General features: G+C 44.1%; 1 protein-coding gene across 4 annotated transcripts in view; it reads left to right on the forward strand.

Moving 5' to 3' along the window:
* hip1 (huntingtin interacting protein 1) overlaps positions 1-19,144 on the forward strand; it is a 228,191-nt gene extending 209,047 nt beyond the window's left edge. For all 4 annotated transcript variants that reach the window (XM_068008049.1, XM_068008050.1, XM_068008051.1 and 1 more), the window contains 9 exons: positions 610-720; positions 1,781-1,839; positions 3,957-4,050; positions 5,336-5,436; positions 8,922-9,027; positions 9,529-9,652; positions 13,212-13,273; positions 14,034-14,142; positions 17,136-19,144. In XM_068008049.1, coding sequence (XP_067864150.1) covers positions 610-720; positions 1,781-1,839; positions 3,957-4,050; positions 5,336-5,436; positions 8,922-9,027; positions 9,529-9,652; positions 13,212-13,273; positions 14,034-14,142; positions 17,136-17,146 — 777 coding nt within the window. In that variant the 3' untranslated portion in view covers positions 17,147-19,144. The remainder of the gene's footprint in view (positions 1-609; positions 721-1,780; positions 1,840-3,956; positions 4,051-5,335; positions 5,437-8,921; positions 9,028-9,528; positions 9,653-13,211; positions 13,274-14,033; positions 14,143-17,135) is intronic.
* The last annotated feature ends 2,739 nt before the right edge of the window (positions 19,145-21,883 follow it).

Below are 21,883 nucleotides of genomic sequence, written 5' to 3' on the forward strand. Positions count from 1 at the left end.
GAAAAATCATTGGATAGACTTGAGATGTAGCACAATGGACCAACATCGAGCTGTACCCTGGTATGGTAGGGTGCAGCTCTATGCCACCAATTTCCCCCACAGGGTGATTTTTTTCCTCTCTAATTTTCCCTCCTCCTTTCCTAAGGCACTGACTCATGATGGAGTTCAGTTCCACAGATGCTGGATACCATCCAGTACCTCGTCCAAGTTACCATTCTACATGTAAGCCCAGTCAGTGAGGGTCAGTAGACTATTGGACCCTGGGAATCATTACAGCCAAGCCCTTATGTGTGTATTTTCCAGCAGGAGAATGATCAGGAGCAAGAACCGTGACACCTTTTCAGTCCCTTCCCCAACCCAAGGATGCTGACGCCACCTGTAGCACCTCAACTGCTGGCCCAGCTGAGAACAGCCGTCTCAGCATGGAACAAAAATCGAACCTGGGACTTTCTTGGTCTATATGCTTCAGTACCACACTAGACAATAAACGTCCCCGCTGAACCATTTGGGGAGCTCCTGTAATTCTGGACTGACTAAGTTGAATTCCTTCTCCACGAATTGCTCTGCACTTTCTGCAATGCTACCGACTGTTGTATGTGTTTATTTTAGGAGCTAAGGCCGAAAGGAAGAGACGTCAAACAAGAAGAGCTGGGTGATCTGGTGGAACAGGAGATGTCTGCCACATCAGCGGCTATTGAAGCCGCTACAACAAGGATAGAGGTGATTTGCACCAGTGGGAGGTGCTCCAATTTCATTCGATAGAATAACAAGGCTGTATATCGGGGAAATGACTTTTATAACTGGGTACAGTTCCTGTTGGTGGATGGGTAGATGCAGCGATCCATGAACCCTTTCCGCCCCTCACTTGAAAAGTAAGTCGTTGGAAGAGAAAAGGTAGTTGTGTACATGAAGAGGATTATGAATTCAAATGTGTGAAGGAATGTTGCAACAGGGAGTTGGTGCAATTGGCATGGCGTGGGACACTTCTTGAGGGTTGTCCCGTCTCTCCAGTCAATGATCCAGCTTGTTGTACTTTGCCTGAGGGCCTGATGGGATTCCTGACAGTTACATTTCTCTCCTCTGGTCTGGTGAGGAAATCGGGTCTTTTCTTGCCCTGCTTCATCCTCTTGACAGAAAACAGCGCGTCAGCTGACAAACCTTCCGCAAGCAAAGCAAACGGCGTGAAAATCCAAGACCTTTGGGGAGAATCACAAACATTTTTTTTAAACCAATCTGCAGGGAAGGTTTTTCTTTCTTTTCTGAATTTTTACAATTCTGGAATTTCAGTAGGAAGGTTTGTTACTATAAGGCAGTCTAACACAACACATGGTCTGTGGCTCCTTCACAGAGAGAAACTACACAAAGTGGGGAGGGGGTGAAATGGGGAAGTTGGGTAAATAAGACAAGACCTGGAAGGTTCTAAGGAGATAGGGACACAAAGAGCTCTGTGCCATGTTGCTGACCTGTACTATGGGTTCTGTTTATTATTAATCACATTCCGTTTAGTACATAACTGTGTCTGAAGTTTGTTTGGAAGAAGTTGAAGACCATATTATCTGGAACGGTATGTGCATCTTTACACAGTGAGCAAGAGAGAACTCAGCCTTTAATATAGTTTGACATGATACAGAACTCGGCCCTTTACTCCTCAAAAGCTTTATAAAGAAAAAGACGCAGCCTTTCCATGACTGATTGTTGCAGTAGGAAGGAGTTCTGCTCGCTGCATTTAAAACCTGCTGATTAAAATGGTTTTCTGTTTTTTTTTAAATCTTGTAACCAGGAAATGCTGAGCAAGTCGAGGGAAGGAGATACGGGTGTGAATCTGGAGGTGAATGAGAGGTCAGTACAAGAAGTTTGGGTGCCAGTAAGGACTCCTCATCTATTGCAGAGTGCTAATCATTTCATAATCTCAAAGGTGATCTTCCTGCTCAAAGGGCCTCATGTAGAATTGCCAATCCGGAGTCTCCAGGAATTGAAGATTAATGTCCAGAACGCTGCTGGGAGCAACCCAGGAGAAAAATCATAGGGGCATTAAGAAAAAAAAAATCTTTCAACTCTTTTGTTGATTAGTTATAAAATTGTTGGAGTTGGGAAAGAAAAGGCTGTTTGACTGACAGTCAAGAAACATCCAATCGGGTAATGAAGAGTTGGCATGGGAAGGTGTTGCGCCATGTGATTGGGCATGCATGATGACCAATGGGGAGAGCTTGGGGTGGGGCAGTTGGAGGGAGAAGCTCATGTGATGAAACCTCCAGGATTACATCTAGCCAGAGTTGGCAACTGTAGCCTCATGTTTGATGTCAAAGCCTCAGTTGGGTAAACTAAACAGCTTGAAAAAGATGTTGTATGAGACCCACTGTCTTTAAACCCAGGAATTATTCTACAAAACAAAAAATTGCAACATATTCTCATTAGATGTAATTCTCATTAAATGTACCATTTAATGTATTGTTGCAAATGGACCCCACACAATGGTCAACTGTGGGGCTGGTCCACCTCTGTGAAAGTGGTCCCCATTCTATAGAATTCCAGGGGTGAAATCCATTCACATTCACTCCCAGTATCTAGAATGCCACTAGACTAATCCACTTCTCATTCATTCTCTTGTACAGAACTCCAACAGACTAATCCATTCTTCATTCACTTCCATTGTACAGACTTTGATGAACTAGTTTGCTTTCCATTCACACCCATAGTTGAAAACTCCAGTTGACTAGTTCATTTCCCATTCCCTCCCATTGTGCAGAATTGTAATGGAGTAATTTAATTCCCATTTGCTCTCATGGTGTAGTATGCCAATGGACAAACCATTTTCTGCTCACTGCTGCTATAAAAATTAAAAATCACTGCAGTCTCATTGCTCTTGACTCTATTGTATTTTGCTTTGGGTTGAATTGCTGAATGCATTCGTGACTGCTGCAAAGGTTTGCAAATGGCTGCTTTTATCTGCAGTTTAAAAAAAATTTTGTTTATAATACTTCTCGCCCTCAACTTTCTACAGGCACCAACAACCTTCGTAAATTTGACCCATTATTCCCATGTAAATGTCAGGGAGCTGGAATAGTATCACAAATCTAGTGTGATTTAGGTTTGCTACTGTATATCTGTGTACTGTCTCCCAGAAATTAATTTCTTGTGGAACCCTGGGAGGGGAGAGGGAGAGAGATCCTGTCAGTCGGAGCTGGATTTGAACCCAGGCTTTGGGATGAAAGGACAGTGTGATGATTTCCTTTTGCCAATAAGCCCTCATGAGGAACTTAGGTGACTTGAACATCCTCAAGTTTATATGTCTTCTGATTTTTTTTTAAGGGAGTATCTTTGTTTAAATACTAAGGGCTAATGACATTGGGGGAGCTTGTTTGGAATTACTGACTCTGATGAGAATTTAGATGGGCTGTTGATAACTGCATGCCTTTTCTGACTGGGAATCTGAATATGACAGACATGGGACTATTTCCTCATCAAAAATGGGGGATCTCTTTACATTGAAGGAAAGTTCACAGCTGGGGAAACCTTTGAATGGCGGGACGTGCTAAACCGAGGAATGCTTCAAGCTGGGGTGATCAGACCCCTTGCCAGGGGTCTCAGAGCACAGGGGTACCCTGGGCCAAGGGCCTTGCAGGGGAGTGATGGTCAAATTGTTTAAAATAATTTTTCTTTTTGAAAAACTAAACTAAAGCACCTGATATGAGGATAGATGTGGTAAGGAGAAAGTAAGTTTATGGAAGGAGGCTTCCAATCTGAACTACTCCCTCTTCAACTCCCAGTAAGAGGAAGAAGTCCTGTAACATAAGAGTGGCTTTAAAGATTTGTTCCCTGAGAGCTTCAGTATATGGCATATAAAGATTTAAATGGAACTGGTGGTATTTTCTGCAAATTGTTTTTGTTTGAAAGTGTTGCGGAATTGTTTAGGTGAAAATTATATTACAAACATTCTGTGCTTTTACTCCCTGCAGGATCCTTGCTTCCTGCACTGACCTGATGCATGCGGTCAAAATGCTGGTTCTGACATCGAAGGATCTGCAGAGAGACATAGTGGAGAGTGAAAGGGTAAGAGCATAAAACTTGTTGATTGCGCTGAAGTCTTACGAGTATACAAGGGAGTATGTGACGGTTAAGATGTTGTAAGGCAGTTAGTTGATTAGAAGCTGTGGAAGGATCGTGAAACATGAGAATGTACCTACAACCCTTTGGGAACTCTACGTTCTTCTAACTCTGGCCTCTTGTGCATCCCCCATTTCCTTTGCCTCATCATTGGTGGCCGTTCCTTTAGTCGTTTAGGCCCTAAGCTCTGAAATTTCCTCCCTAAACCTCTCCACCTCTCTCCTCCTTTAAGACACTCATCACAACCGACCTCTTTGACCAAGCTTTTAGTCACCTGTCCTAATGTCTCTTTTTTCGGCTCAGTGTCAATTTTGTCTGATTTCACTCCTGTGAAGTGCCTTGGAACTTCTTACAATGTTACAGGTGCTATATAAATGCAAGTTGTTGTTGAGGTGGGTGATGTCCTTAATTCCTCCTCAGTGATTCCTCTATCTCAGCCGTACCATGAGAGGGCAGATGCAGCCTTGGAGCCTCCTTAGAGGGAGATGTTAGAAGGTGTTGGATGAATCACCTCAGGCCACTCTCATAGCTCGAGAGCAACACTGGCAAAGGCTTGTGAGCAGGACACCTGCCCCCACACTCAGTTTACGTCTTAAATGATGTAAATAGCTGTTTACGTTATTTCTCTGGGGTTTCTGCTGAAGTTACGGCAGGAGGTCAGGAGAACCCCCTGGAGAATTTACTGGCTAAAGCATTTTTACCCTTTTGTGCAATGCCTTACCATATTACCTCAGTGCCTGGTGCTGTTCTTCCTTTCCCCTCATGACCAATTCAGATTTCACCATTCAAATTGGGCGTAATGGAATCTCTTCTCCCCATTCTTCAAATACATCATGAGGAGATGAACTCCCTCAAAGGCACTGCTCATCATAATACAAAGCTATAGCGAGCAAAAGGTCCCAAGATTGATTCCTGCTCTGTGCAAAATTTGCGTTGCTACAATTGCGCTCACAGCTTCTGGGCTAGGGAGGAGAAAAATCAGGTAGGATTTCAATTATCCATTGCTACCCCTGTTGGAAAGACCACATGTTTGGACATCGAGTGAGGGAGGGCATAGCTCTGATACCCTCTGTGGTCACTATCCTACCGGCGCTCACACATGAAGAATGGGCATTTGGGTGAGGTACTAGACCGGTGGCAGCACATGTAGCAATAAGATGCACTTTCGAGAGAGATGGGGAGAAAGCTGGAGGAATAGTACTATGATGAATATTGTGTTTCTGGTTGACAGGGGGCAGCATCCCAGAAAGAGTTCTATGCCAAGAACTCCAGATGGACTGAAGGCCTCATCTCTGCATCAAAGGCTGTAGGCTGGGGAGCTACTGTGTTGGTGTAAGTATTGCAACTGCTGTTTATTTACAGTCCATTGCAAAAAATATGGAGTTTTCAGTCACCTGCTGATCTCCAGTTGTTCTGGAATTGCTGTGGAGCTGCAATGTCCATGCAGTTGTGTTGTTGAATCTCGATCACAGTTAGATCCTTTTATTTGGGATCCAATGTGGAGTTTAAACATTTCCCATTTATCAGACAGGCCCCATCAAGTTGGACCCCACCCCCCCCCCCCTCCACACAGTACTCAAGGCAAATGGAATCCTTGATTTTGTATCTGAAGGTATCGAATACAAAAGCAAGGAAGTAATCTTGAACTTGTACAAGACCTTAGGCCGCAGTTGCAGTATTGTGTACAGTTTTGAGCATTATAGGAAGGATAAAATAACAATGGAAAAGGTGCAGTCTAGATTAACTAGGGTTGCCAGGGATGAGGGGTTATAGTAATGGAGAGACTTGAGAAGTTGTTTTTTTTTCACTAGAGCTGAGAAGGTGAATGAGTGTCCTGATAGATGTCTTAAAGATTATGAAGGGTTATGATAAGGTAATTAGTGATAGTTTGTTTCCACTGGTTGGCAAGACACTAATGGGACAACATAAGTATAAGATAATCACAAATAGAGCTAAAGGAGAGGTTGGTAAAAATGTCTTCACAGAGAGGCTGCTTAGAATGTGGAATTCTCTGCCACAAACCATTGTTGAAGCAGAATCAATAAAATCTTTTGAAAGAGAATCAGACAGTTTCTTAAAGTGGAATATTAAGGGTATGGGGAGTGAGCAGAAGAATAAGATTAGACTTGGTTCTTCATGGGGAGGAAAGCACTGGTGCAGACTTGACTGATTGTTATAAAGATTGAGCCTGACCTTGTTTAGGGAGTGCCTGGTTGATGCAAGTTTGATTTGCGCTTTTCCCATTAAACCAGTGGCCTGTTGGGCGAACGTGACATGTTGGAATATGGCTTCCACTGGCATCATCAAGCCATTGAACGGATATTATGTTGTGATGTATCAAAGCCTGAGCTACAGTGACTGAATAATTCAAATTCTGTTTTTGTTACAAGGGATTCTGAGATTTTCACCACTACTTTGGGAATCATATTCTATAATTCCATATGTTTTAAAATTAGGCTTGCTGGTTTATGATTAAATGGGGGTGAAGCTCACTAGATGCGAGTGTGAGTTGGAGACAGGGCTGTAGTACTATCGCCCCGGACTCATGCTCACCAGTGATGAGGCTCCACTCCCGGAGAAAGCCTTGTGTAATTACCCCTAATAAGTCAGATTGCGTTTTTATTACTTGGGTTGATGGGATATTCCACCATCTTTATCAGTGTTTTGGACATTGTTTCTTTCTATGAAAACTGCAAATTAGTGACTTTGGATGTACCCTGTGTGTAAGTAACCTCATGGTTAGGGGTGAAGGATGCTTCTAGTTTAAAGAAGAAGGTAAGTGTAGGAGTTGGAGCACAAATTTTTATAGCTTCATACAGTTCCCATTCCAGGGCACTGATTGTACAACTCTTTATGTAGCCTCTTGGTGACAGTCTTGTAGCCAATGCCAGCTGTATGTGGAGACCTGAAATGGGCATATCAGTAGGGAAGGAAAATACCCATGAAACTCCAATACCTACAAGCTAGGAGGGATTTCAATATTATTAGATGTGGGGCGGCGGGAGGGATAGCATTTATCCATTCTCCTACACGTAAATCAATCTGTTAATATGTTAGGAAGTGTGCATAGATGCAAGATTTTTGTCAACTTTTTCCATTACAAATTCCTATGTCTACAAATATACTGCAAACTGCCTATGTAAACTTGTTATGCTGCAATTACACCCTTCCCCAGTAGAGGCACTGCACTTGGTCTTGACTTACCATGTGAAAAACTGCAGGAGATTGACTGGCGTAAAATAAAATCCTGACATCTTAGCTGAGTCCCTCCTTCTCCTCGCCTATTGTACGCTCACACGTGCACTTTCAAAAAAATGTTAGTATATAGCACACAGGAATGTGAGCCTTAACTAACTTTTCTTTTCCCTATTCCAGGTGTTGCTAAGGCCAGTTGTACTCCTCCAGTTACTGTTCTGGATATGAAGGTTAGAAGGGAGGAAGCAGAGAGTAGGAGTTTTGGGCAGTTTCTCAGATGGTTGGAAGTTGGTTGCAGTGACCCACAGGGTTCTGTTCTGGAACTGCTTCTGTTCACTGTGTAATCAATGATTTGGATATAGGGCTAGAGGAAGTGTTGTGCAAATTTGCAGACCATACTAAAATAGCAAACAGAGTAAATAATTCTGAGGACCAAAGGAAGCTGCAAGGGAATATTGACAAGATGGTGGAATGGGCAGGAATGTGGCAGTTGGAATTCAGTGTCAGTAAATGTGAGGTGTTACATTTTTGTTTTTTTTTAAATAAAGTACTTTGGGGATAGCTTGGTGATGTGGAAGAGCAGAGGGATTTGTAAGTTCAGGTTTACAGACATTAAAAGTAGCACCTCAAGTAGATAAGGCCATAACAAAAGCTAATGAAATTCTGGGTTTTATGGCAAAAGGTATAGAATATAAAAATTGAGATGCATGGTGAATCAATATAAAACCTTAACAAGACCACATTTGGAGTACTCTGCAGTTTTGGGCTCCACACTATGGGAAGAATGTTGAGGTAATAGAGAGGGTACAGCACAGATTCACTTGGATGCAGCCGGGTATGAGGAAATACAAATACGAAGAAAGACTTGAAAAATTGGGGCTGTTTTCATTAGAACAGGAGATTACAGGAATTTGATAGAGATGTTTAAAATTATGGACGGATGGGACAGAATAGATAGAAACAGACTTTTCATGGTTGAGGGTCCAAGAACAAGGGGGCATAGATATTTGGTTAAATGTAAGAGATTTAGGACAAAGAGCACAAGAAATATTTTTGCATGTGGAGTTGTGAGGCTGTGGAGCAGAGGCCATGTCAACATTTATGAATAGGTTAGATGGGTGGCTGAAGGAAAAGGGAATAAAGGGATATGGAAATAGGGCAGGCACATGGAATTAAGACAGTGTCCCCATGTTGTAGTTTCTGTGTATCAGATAATTAAGCTCAGAACATGGATTGAACCTGGGATCTTCCTGATCTGCAGGGAAAATGCATTTGCTTAAAAAGCAGTAAGCGTTTGCAATAATCTACCAAGCAATGTAATAGAGGTTATACAAAATGAATTAAGTGTCATAAGAGTTAATGTACTAGAGAGATGAGCTTCAGTGGGCCGAATGGTCATTTTTTTAATCACTGATTTTTCTCAGGTTACAGTTCAACATTGGCTGGTTTATTTACCCACTGAACCCTCTAGGTAGCTCTCTGATGTGTTTTTATCTATTACTGTGCTCACATCAGATGGCTTTATAATTCAGACGTAATGCTCTTCTATTTAATTGTGTAGCTATTGGGGTTTGATTGATGGTTTGGACCCCAGTCAAGTGTTGTCTCATCTGTCTCTTCAGGGATGCTGCTGACATGGTTGTCCAGGGAAAGGGGAAGTTTGAGGAGTTGATGGTGTGTTCTCATGAGATCGCAGCCAGTACAGCTCAGCTGGTTGCTGCCTCCAAGGTCAGTAGTTACAATTCTTGCAGATGATTGGCTCAAATGCCATATTCATTAAAACAAAAGCAACAAATCACAAATGGAAAAAATAGGGAAAGCACCAATCAATCACAGGGAAAGTGGGCAGAAAGGCATCCAATGAAGAACTACAAAGGATACATGAAGATCAACAAAAGTAATATTTAAATTTTTTTTTTAGCATTCGATATAAAATCGCATAAAATAAACAGATGAAGAATAAGAGCATGTTCTTCATGTTACATTCAGAGAGTTACTTATTTATGCCAGAGTGGTATGTGAGGGAGCAAACTTATTTATCACCCAGCAGTGCGTAAGAAAACATATTTATTTTCTAGGAACCAATCCAAACGCCCTTATTTCAGTGTTTCTGGGGTCATCTCTGTCAATCATCCTTCTGACTTTGACACAGTGGGAAAGATTACGGTGCAGACAGGAGCTTTGCACTGGCCGCGTACTATTTGTGGTAATTATTTCTTTTTCTCGCAGGTGAAAGCAGATAAAGACAACACTAACCTCGGAAGGCTGCGTCAGGCATCCAGGGGGGTAAACGAGGCCACGGCCAATGTAGTGGCTTCCACCAAATCAGGAAAATCCCAGATTGAGGAGAAAGGTAGTGTACAGGTCACAGTTCACCCTGAAAGTTGGGGCGGGGGGGCAGTTATTCCCACACAACTCAAAAGCAAATTACTGCAGATGCTGGAAATCTGAAATAAAAACAAAAAATGCTGGAAACATAGAAACATAGAAAATAGGAGCAGGAGTAGGCCATTTGGCCCTTCGAGCCTGCTGCGCCATTCAGTATGATCATGGCTGATCCTCTATCTCTATACCATATTCCTGCTCTCTCCCCATACCCCTTGATGCCTTTTGTATGTAGAAATCTATCTAGCTCCTTCTTAAATATATTCAGTGACTTGGCCTCACAGCCTTCTGTGGTAGAGAATTCCACAGGTTCACCATCCTCTGAGAGAAGAAATTTCTCCTCATCTCAGTCCTAAATGTCCTTCCCCGTATCCTGAGACTGTGACACCTCGTTCCAGACCCCCCAGCCAAGGGAAACATCCTCCCTGCATCCAGTCTGTCTAGCCCTGTCAGAATTTTATGTTTCAATGAGATCCCCTCTCATTCTTCTAAACTCGAGTGAACACGGGCCGAGTCGACCCAATCTCTCCTCATACGACAGTCCTGCTATCCCAGGAATCAGTCTGGTGAACCTTCGCTGCACTCCTTCTATGGCAAGTATATCCTTTCTTAGGTAAGGAGACCAGAACTGCACACAATACTCCAGGTGTGGTCTCACCAAGGCCCTGTATAACTGCAGTAAGACATCCTTGCTCCTGTACTCAAATCCTCTTACAATGAAGGCCAACATACCATTTGCCTTCCTAACTGCTTGCATCACCTGCCAGTTTGCTTTCAGTGACTGCTGTACAAGGACACCCAGGTCCCTTTGTACATCAACATTTCCCACTCTATCACCATTTAATAATACTCTGCCTTTCTGTTTTTCCTTCCGAAGTGGATAACTTCACATTTATCCACATTATACTGCATCTGCCATGTATTTGCCCACTCACTCAACTTGTCTAAATTGCCTTGAAGCCTCTTTGCATCTTCCTCACGATCCCACCTAGTTTTGTGTCATCAGCAAACTTAGAAATATTACATTTGGTTCCCTCATCCAAATCATTGATATATATTGTGAATGGCTGGGGCCCAAGCACTGATCCCTGCGGTACCCCACTAGTCACTTCCTGCCACCCCGAAAAAGACCCATTTATTCCTACCCTCTGTTTCCTGTCTGTTAACCAATTTTCAATCCATGCCAGCAGGTCAGGCAACATCTGTGGAGAGACAAACAGTTAACATTTCAGGTCGATGACCATTCACCAGGACAGCCTTGCTCTTCATCAGAGTTCTGATGAAAGGTCATCGACCTGAAATGTTAACTGTTTCTCTCTCCACAGATGCTGCCAGACCTGAGTGTTGCCGGCATTTTCTGTTTTTATTCCAAACAACTCCTTGTCTGTCTTTTGCACTGATGCAGACATGGATGTAGGAGATCTCAATCACATCTCATCACCTGGAAATGCAGAGCTTATGTCACTACCCTTGATTTTGTTTATTGTTTAAAATTTTAGCAGCAAAATTAATAGTGAAAGTCAAGTGACATGGAGGGTCATAGCTGATTTGAGAGTCAGCAGTGACCAGTGCAGTAATTGATGAAATATCACAATTCACCGAGTCCATAATAATTGGATGAGTATTTGTAAAAGCCTTTCAAATAGTGGGCATCAAAATGGCCTTCAAGTAGGAGTTGTTGAAAGTATGATGAATGACTCTGGGTCACTTTTTATAGTATTGAATTCATGCTCCTCACATTGAGGAATGGGTTTGTCATCAGCATCAAGCACACTCGTAAGAGATCTAGCCTGATTAGATATAGAGGAAAGCCGTCTACTCTGCTCCAGCAACGTGTCTTAATCCCAACCTCGGAAGATACTTCTTGTCTCGGCCACGCTTATGGCCTTTCTCAGTTTTGTTCTCGGTAGCAACTGGATTGAGACTGCACAGTCTCATTTTATAAGACCCGAACAGCCAGTAAACAGATGAGATTGTCATCGCATGAATCTGGGGGTGAGCCCAGATCCCATGTGAAATGCAAGTCTCTAACCCACTGAGCTGCTCAGATTACATTGGTGTTCTCCATGTCATTTCATTATTGAGTAAAGTCCGCACTAGAACCGTGGTAATTTTATGAGATTATTTGTGTATATTTATAAGGTATTTATAACCTTGGAGCTTATTTGGTAGGATCTACAAGTTTGAAGGTTGTGCATTTAAACCCCATTCCAGGACTTGTAATCTATGCTGACACTTCAATGCAATACCTAAGGACTATTGTATTGTCAGAAATGTCATCGTTCAGACAAAACTGGGGCCCTGTCTCCCTGTTCTATGGGTTCAGGTAGATGTTAAAAGATCCATGTACTATTGGAAGAAGAGCAAGGAGTTCTCCTGCTGTTCTGACCACCATTCCTTCCTTAACCAACACAACCAAAATACAGAATAACTGGACATTTATCTCACTGCTGTTTGTGGAAGATGGTGTGCCAAATACTTGTACATGTTCACCTATGTAACAGTTACTGCACTTCAAAGCAATTCATTATATGTGGAGCTCTTTGGGACATTTCTGAGAGATGTGATAAGGCATTATGTAAATGAAAGTTCTTACAAGAAGTGTTTTATACTGAGTGAATCCCGTCTGGATTGTGCTGGAAGTCCAAGGACTTAATAAAGGAAAAACGCATCAAGCTATAAAATTATTGACTGCCTGCTAGTACAGTATACATTTTAAAACTCCATGCATTTTTAAAGTGATATATGTCATGATGGCCACAAGGTTCCAGGTTCAATCCCAGCTCTGTGCTGACTTAGCTAACCTCGGACTGGGTGGCAGTGGGGATACCTCAATCAGCCTCAGTATCCCTGGGCAAGGGAAGGGCAGGTCAGCCGGAGTTCCTGCTTCTGATGACGTTTTTTTTTAAAAAAGGAAAGACTTGGATTTATACCCCGCCTTTCACGAACTCAGGACGCCCCAAAGCACTTTGCAGCCAATGAAATACCTTTGAAGTGTAGTCACTGTTGTAATGTAGGAAACGCAGCAGCCAATTTTCCAAGGTCACACGAACAGCAATGTTAATGACCAGATAATATTTTTAGTAACGTTGGTGAGGGATAAATGTTGGCCAAGACATCGGGGAGAACTCCCCTGCTCTCCTTTGAAATAGTGCTATGGGATCTTTTACGCCCACTTGAGAGGGCAGATGGGGCCTCGGTTTAACGTCTCATCCGAAGGACGGCATCTCCGACCGTTCAGCATTCCCTCAGACTGGAAAAGTGCGTTTGTGTGGAAGTTGGGTGAGAACAGGATTGAGTTTTGCAGTTGTGCCCCATGATTGAATAACTTCAATGTGTAAGCTGACGCATGAATGAAGTCCATGGGCATCTTGGAAAATAGCCAGCTCCCAGCAAAAATCAGCACCTTTATGAGAGGAAGGGAGAAAACAAACTGCAGGCGGGGATCGATATGCTTGTGCATGTCTGTAGTTTTTTGATTTTTTTTTTCTGACTTGTTATCTAACACTTCCATTGCTTTGTTCCAGATACAATGGATTTCTCCAGCATGACGCTAACACAAATCAAGCGACAGGAGATGGACACACAGGTACTGTAAAGTTGCCTTTGCATCGCACTCTTCTCCTTTCCACGGGTTTCTTGACGTAATGAAAAAGATAGATTACCTGCTCGGTTGCATCTTCCACATTCTTTGAATGAAACGCGTCCTCCACACACCATGGCCCCACCTATCCACCCCTGCAGGGGTACAGTTTTAGGGGAATTAACGTTGTAGTTAGTTTCAGTTTAGCTTCTAATCAAAGTGAACTTGCCCAATAACACATGTCTGAGTTCTTTACACAGTGAGAGAATAGGAAAGAATGTTTGCCTATCTGTAACATTGTGATAGCGTTTTCCTGTGGATGCTCAGCTTACAGTTTCCCACAAGCTATACTCCCACGGTGTCCAGAGGATGCGTATCATTTGATGAATGAAAGATTCTTTGTCAGGTAGAATAATCTGTGCTGTTGTCTGGAGGTGTGAGGATAAATGCATATTCTGGAGTTTTGCTTGATAACCTTTGTTGATCAGGGAATGTATGTGTAGATCTTTCCCTTGGGAGATTAAACAGGTAGAGACAGTCTATGACTTGGTAGCTTGTACATAGTCTGCAGAAGTGATGGGATTGATGGGCTGAATGGCTTTTCTCCCACCTTTTCTTGTGTTTCTAGGGTAATGTGCATAAAAACAGGAGCATGGCCTCTAAGTCTGGTCTGGATCAGATTTCACCACAATTTAAATGATACCAGAACAAGACGCAAGAGAAAGTCTAAAAATGACATCTGTGTGTTTTTATCTGTGCCCTGAAGGTTCATGTTTTAGAACTGGAGAGCCAACTACAGAAAGAGAGGCAGCGTCTGGGAGAACTGCGTAAAAAGCATTATGAGCTGGCAGGAGTCTCCGAGGGCTGGGATGAAGGTGAGTGCAATTTCTTTTGGACTGGTTCCAATCTTTCTAGTAGTATTCAAGGCCACTGGAATCATACTACAAAATAGTAACCTACCAGAGCCACAAAATCATTACCAGCTTTCTCCAGCCTCTCTCCTAGCTCCCTTCATGCCCTCTCCGAGCTCATCTTGACCATGAGACCCACATCCTGCTCCCACGATCCTATTTCCCACTAAACTGATGACCACCCAACTTCCCTTCCTGGCCCCCATGTCAGCTGATATTTTTAACGGTTCCCTCTCCTCAGGTACTGTCCCCCTCCTCTTCAAATCTGCCATCATCAACCCCCTCCTCAAAAAACCCACCTTTGACCCCTCTGTCCTTGCAAACTACCGCCCCATCTCCAATCTCACTTTCCTGTCCAAAGTCCTTGAACGTGTTGTCGCTTTCCAAATCCGTGCCCATCTTTCCTGCAACTCAGAGTTTGAATCTCTCCAATCAGGTTTCCATCCCTGCCACAGTACTGAAACAGCCCTTATCAAAGTCACAAATGACATCCAGTGTAACTGAGACTATCCCTCCTCATCCTTCTCGACCTGTCTACAGCCTTTGACACTGTTGATCACACTATCCTCCTCCAATGCCTCTCCTCCATCATCCAGCTGGGTGGGACTGCGCTCACCTGGTTCCATTCTTACCTATCCAGTCGTAGCCAGAGAATCACCTGCAATGGCTTCTCTTCCCACTCCTGCACCATTGCCTCTGGAATCCCCCAAGGATCTATCCTTGACCCCCTCTTTCTCATCTACATGCTGCCCCTCGGCGACATCATCCGAAAACACAACATCAGGTTCCACATGTACGCTGGAAATACCCAGCTCTACCTCACCACCACCTCTCTCAACCCCTCCACTATCTCTGATTTATCACACTGCTTGTCCGACTGGATGGGCAAAAATTTCCTCCAACTAAATATTGGGAAGACTGAAGCCACTGTCTTTAGTCCCCGCCACAAATTCCGTTCCTTAGCCACCAACTCCATTCCTCTCCCTGGCCACTGTCTGAGGACGAACCAGACCATTCACAACCTTCGCGTCCTATTTGACCCTGAGATGAGCTTCTGACCCCATAACCGCTCCATCACCAAGACCGCCTTCTTCCACCTTCATAACATCGCCCATCTCCTGCCTCAGCTCATCTGCGGCAAAACCTCATCCATGCCTTTGTTACCTCTAGACTGGACTATTCCAATGCTCTCCTGGCTGGCCTCCCATCTTCTGCTCTTCATAAAATTGAGCTCATCCAAAACTCTGCTGCCCGTATCCAAACGTGCACTGAGTCCCATTCTCCCATCACCCCTGTGCTCACTGACCTACGTTGGCTCGCTGTCTGGGAACGCTGCAATTTTAAAATCCCTCCATGGCCTGGCCCTCTCTATCTCTGTAACCTCCTCCAGCCGTACAACCCTCCGAGATCTCTGCGCTTCTCCAATTCTTGCCTCTTGCACATCCCCGATTTTAATCGCTCCACCATTGGCGGCCGTGCCTTCAGCTGCCTAGGCCTTAAGCTCTGGAATTCCCTCCCTAAACCTCTCCGCCTCTCTACCTCTCTCCTCCTTTAAGGTGCTCCTTAAAACCTACCTCTTTGACCAAGCTTTTGGTCACCTGTCCTAATATCTCCTTACGTGGCTCGGTGTCAAATTTTGTTTGAAAACGCTCCTGTGACGTGCATTGGGACGTTTTACTATGTTAAAGGCGCTATATAAGTGCAAGTTGTTGTTGTTGAGAGGGGGAAGGCTATACCAGGGCTCTTTCCACTGGCTGCTAAGAGAGTGGCTCTTGGTGACAGTTCAGCCCTGAGGGGAATGCTTTTCTTCCATTCCCTGTCCCTCTTCCAGAAGACCTGGCAGGGAGTAGAGAATCAACTTCTCAAAGCATACCCTGACCACTATGGTACAGGCTATCACTTCCCTATCCCAGTGTTCCTTTTGGGTAACTCCAAATACATCTGCAGTCTGTTCTCTGCATAATTGAGTGGAATATAGCATCTCTGCGGAGGGCTGCTTTTGATGAAAATAATTATCCCGTGTACTCATTCGGAATGAAGAGGAAAACATTTTGTGGAGGATTTACCAACTGGAATATGTTATTAGTTTGGTGTCAGACAGTAGCTTCCCCACATGGAGAGAGGAATTCCCTGGATCAGATCAGCGCAGAGCAGGAATTGAACCTGGGATCTTTCCAGGTCTGTGCAGCTCAGTAACAAAAACACAGTGCTGGAAACGCACAGCAGGTCAGTCAAGCATCTGTAAAGGAAGGGATATCCTGCAAGAGAAAGAAAACTTGTTGGGGAAGAGATGGGTGATGCACCCTCAAGATAAATAATGGTTGCTCCCATTCATGGCCACCAGCAGTGGGACACCCAGCTGGTCCCAGCAGTTAGTGTGCTGGTGGTGATAAGCACTGTCATTTAAACTAAGACCTTGATTGAATGGCTGAGTAACCCACAGGTCTAAGCCTGGTTAGTACTTGGAGGGAAAGAGAATGGCAGAAGCAGAAGGAAATTATCTTCAGTTATCCAATCTTGTTGCACATTCCTTCTCATTCTTGCTATATTCATATTTGTGTGCTTCTATGTATTTATAAAATACACCAGTGCTTGATATTTGATTCCCCAGAATAACTTCAGGTTTGATCCCCAATTTAGCTGATCTCAGCCGCAGTAAGGGCAATACAACTGGCTTTCACATGCCTGGGTTAGGGAAGGGGGGATTAGTTTCTGCTCCTGATTGCTCTCCAGTGACCCTTGATAGGTGAGTGAGTGCGAAAGTCTGGTGTGGACGTGATCAGGCTTGATGTTGAATAACCGGAGGAGACACAACGCCCACGCTCAGACATGAGGAACAGCAGGTTAGGTACCAGAGAGCGCCTGACCTGGAATTAACGCCTTCGGGAGAGGAACGGGAGGGGAGCACAATTGGCAGGAGAGAAAAATCAAAATAATTAACTTTTTTTTAAACACAGATACCAAGTAGGCTCAGAATGGAGAAGGAAGAGCAGAGATTTAGTCTCCAGTCAAAGACTGAATGAACAATGAAATCCCTCTGAAAACCCAATGGATTCTCTCCAACATAGAGAGGATACGTGCAGTAACCGCGAGCCTTGACCGGGAATGGTCCTACATTTCTGTATCAATGTTTTCCACTTGTATTCTGGATCCTGTTATTATCGAGACGAGACCGCCGTGTTCTTTTATTTATTATATGTATATTTTTTTCCTTTTTATTTGCACACTAGTGGTAAGTATTGTGTTAGTGTTTTCATTTCAAATGCCTGCAGCAAGTCTTGGTTTAACTATTCATACCCCTTTCACTGGCACATATCAGTAACCCGCCAGCAAAACTAGGGAGTTTCGTAGCATTTCAAGTATCTTGCTTTTTTTCTCAGTTCAAAACACAAAGGCCAATGGATAAAGGTACCATTTGCAGTAGTGCTAAGTTGTACAGACCAGAAGGTCCCAGGTTTGTCTTTGCTCATTTGGCTGTTCTAGCCCAGGGCAGCAATTGGGACACTGCACTCGGCCTCAGCGTCCACAGGTTAATGGGAGGCAGAAAAAAATAAGCCAAGCTTCCTGCTCTTGCTTGCTATCATGTAATCCCTGTTTAAAAGTGGACCTGGGGCTTGTGATACCCTCCATGATCAACAGGCTTACTGGCGCTCACTGACCAGGCTGACAGGTATATGTTGTTAGAGGATGGGCAGCCCCATGTGGAGCTGTAGCACGGCACCAGCCAGTGCCTTCAGGAGAGAAGGTGAGAAGATAAGTTATTTGGTTGTCCTGTCTAAACAAAGGAAATGATTCCCCGGCCATTGGAATTCCCCATCACCAAGAAGGCGGCTTATAGTCTGCTCCCAGGCCTCTGCCATTACATCGAATTTTACAGCACAGAAACAGGCCATTTGGCCCAACAGGTCTATGCCAGTGTTTATGCTCCACGTGCGCCTCCTCCCACCCTACTTCATCAAAGCCTAACAATGTATTCCTTTCTCCCTCATGTGTTTATCTAGCTTCCCCATTGTGTTATTGAACTGGCTCATAAGAACATATATCCTTTAAAAATAATTCACTCTTGGCTCCCCCCCACCTTCTCCTCCATGGATGGTGGAACTTGCTGCTGCAGTGACCACCTCAGGGAGTTAACTACCATCCCGTCTTGTTAGGTTGCGGGGAATTACAGAGGAAGGAATGAAAGAGAATAGACAATAGCTTTCGCTTCTATTTAATCTCCATTTGAGCTCCATTCCCAAAAAGTGGAACTTTTAAAATCCTGTGGCCACTTGGAGGAGGTACTGGCGGGCTGCTGGAGTCTGTGGAACAACACCCCAGCCAGAGTCGATGTCTCTAGGAAAAGAGAATGGACAAATCAATACTTCGAGTCAGCCTATCGGTGCCTGCAACATCATAATGTAATGTCACCTTTGAAATAAACATGGTGCTGGTGAAGGGGGTTCACTGGTTAATTTCAGAGAGAGAACTCTTGGATTTGTAGCTGTTTGGGGAAAAATATGATTTTAAAGATTTATTCAAACTGAATTAACGGCCAGGTATTTCTTTTCCCGACAAGTCTGCTAATGTATTTCAGTGTCTTAATTATTACCTTCCCTGAAAATGTTAGACTTTTTCCCCTTGTCCGTACTTTAACTTATAAACGCGTTTCTTTCAGGAAAAAGGTTTGAATTGAGTTGGTCAGATGTCTGTTGCAGTTGAACATTGGTTGTGAGTGCCCACCCACGACCTTTGCGTGATGTCTACTGAGTGTGTTTCCCCTTTCATCGTGAACTGTGACTGAGCATTTACAGGAACCCGATTGCTGTGGCATTACTCTCTCATCTCGTGCACACTTACAGAAGCGCTACACTGCATCCAAGCTCTTGTAATGAACTTGTTCAAACTTTGTACACGGTGTCTGATGACACCACCCGACTTTATACTTTTTAATATTTGTTTAAAATCATAAAAATTGAGATTTTCAGCTTCTGTTGTTTTGATTAGTTCTTGTTTAATTCCTTACTTTAAATCAGCACTTGGTTCTGTTTCCCCCCTTTCTCCCCCCGCCCTCCCCCTCAAATCCACCACCTGGGTCGTGTTTTCTGTTTAAAGGGCATGCAAGCAATCAACTCCCAGGCCTTTGCCAGCCCAAGAGTAAATGTGATTACAAGTCGGGTTACTTCCTAATACGATTAACTCAGGCTTACTGCAGAAGTTTGCTTCCACAGGCAGCTTCCTATCGATCAAAACTTGACTTCATGCATCAAATATTTGTGATAATGTTGCTGTAGGGCAGACAATGAACCTATCTACTGGGGTGTGAACCAGATATAATATGCCCTCCACAATGTATGCTTCAGATCTCTCCGCACCAATAGAAAATACCACATTGCCAGATTGTGTGGCTCAGGCTGAAAACTACTAATTCATATTTATTAAGAAATAAAATTACAGAAACAAGAATGATTCAGTGGAAAAAATAACCTCTAGCTCGCATTCCAGCACCCTTTCCAATGCTACACTCCCTCGTATCTGGCCTGCTGCATATACTTCTATCAATCTGTTAAATAATTGCCATCCCTGATCAGCGCACTGGAGATCCCAGATGGTCTCTTTCCCCCTCTAACCCCTTCACACCCCCACCTACCATTCCCCTGGTACAACAGCCTTGTCCATTGCACTCCTTGGGCTGCAGACTAGAGCACATTTAGCAAACTACTGGCCTGGCTATCAGCCACTCGATCTGGCTTAACCACCTCAGGCTGTACTGCCTTTCCCGATCTGGCCAAATCTTTCGGTTAATCCATAGTCATCATGGAGAGCAAAGGCAACCCAAACTCCTCCACCACTAATTACCTCCTCTAACCACTCACACCCTCCATCGTTACCTCCGATGTAAGCAGCAAGGCTCTCGTGGACAGTCTAGGGTTGTCTGCTTCTGTTTTCTCTGCACACTCGGTCCCTTGCTGCTCACCCACCCCCCCCTCCCCAACTTCCTTCCCAGTTGTCTTAATGAATCTATCCAACGACAAGTCCTAGATGAGCTGAAATTTCCAACGTGACTGGAGTCATGTTATTCACCAATACCTACAACTGCATCATCATCCTGGCTGCCTGTTCAACCTTGAGCTGAGCATTAAACGCTGCATTCAGTCTGTCACCAAGACCTCCTTCATCCACCTCCAGAGCATTGCCTGCCACCTCAGCCCCATCGTTGCTGAAACCCTTGTCCACTTCTTCACCTCTAGGATAGATTTTATGGATCCTTTTCTCGTTGCTTTCCCCAACAAACAGTCAGAAACCATCTATTCCAGGATTTTGGACCTTGCATATTTCCCATGCAGTCCCACACAAGTTTCCCCCCTCCGCCCCTCACCACTGCCTTCCCCCCTGCGAAACTGTTTCACGTTCCTTCATGGCCTCGCTCCATCCCAGACCATGCACTTCATTCCCCTAACTCTGGCTAACAGATTCTTCCCTGTCACCTCTTCCCTTGGGAATTCTTTTCTAAAACTGTTTTGCCTTACTAGCACTTTTTCAGTCTATCAAGCTTGCTAAAAACCCATCTCTCCAGCCATGCTTTCAGTTTCTATCCTGCATTCCACCCCCCCCCCCCCACTCCAAATTCATTCACATGCTGCTTGGCATCAATCTCTTTGCTCTTGTGAAGTGCTCTAAGGAATGCTATTTGAACGTAAGCTGTTGAGGTGGTGGCATCCTAGCTTTTTTATTTCAAAATATACTTTATTTCATAAAACTTAAGGACACACTGTTCAATGTAAATACATAATGACAATTCAAAACAAGATAATAGATACTACATACTCCGATCCCGTCATTACAATTCAAAACACAGTACGTATCTTCTAATACATTCTGTACAATACAAAGTGGGGTGGCCTTTCCCCATCGAGCCTTTGTGTAGGTCGCGCCTCGCTTCAGTGCGTCCCGCAGCACATACTCCTGGACCTTGGAGTGTGCCAGTCGGCAACACTCGGTCGTGGACAGCTCCTTCAGCTGGAAGACCAGCAGGTTCGGGCGGATCAAAGGGCTTCCCTCACCGAGTTGATGGTCTTCCAGCAGCAGTTGATATCTGTCTCGGTGTACAGGGAACAGCCCGTAGAGCACAGCTGCCTAGATGTTGCTGCTCAGAGATGTGCTGGAGTGCCCTGCCTTGTATTGCGCTCTCTTTTCCTTCTATCCCACCCTTTGGGAAGCACCTCCCCTCTTGACAGTATGAGCAAGATCCCCCAGTGGCTGAATTTCTAAGTGCCCTGCCAGTGTGGTTCTGAGTCTTACAAAGCAAGAAGGTCGCAGGTTTGTGCTGAGCTAGCTGATCTCAGCTGCTGCAGTCATGGCTTCAGTGCCCCTGGGCTAAGGAGGGGAAAATTGGTGAGAGTTCCCACTATCCAGTGATTTATTTGGTATGTTACAACAATTTGCATTTATTATAGGACCTTTAACATAGAAAAGCACCTCAAGAGGCTTCACAGAGGTGAGGAAATGAATGCCGAGCTAAAGATGATCAGGAGAAGTGACCAAAAGCTTCATTAAACAGATGCTCATAAAGGAGGAGGTGGAGGGATTTAGGGAAGGAATTCCCGAGAGTGTTGGAGTAATCAAGTCTGGGGGTGACGAAGGCAGGTATGAAGGTTCGGCAGCTGATGGATGACTGAGGCAGGGACGGAGGTGGCCAATGTTACGAAGGTGAAAGTAGATGTGT

The sequence above is a fragment of the Heptranchias perlo genome, chromosome 28 (assembly GCF_035084215.1).
Source record: "Heptranchias perlo isolate sHepPer1 chromosome 28, sHepPer1.hap1, whole genome shotgun sequence".
Lineage (NCBI taxonomy): Eukaryota > Metazoa > Chordata > Chondrichthyes > Hexanchiformes > Hexanchidae > Heptranchias > Heptranchias perlo.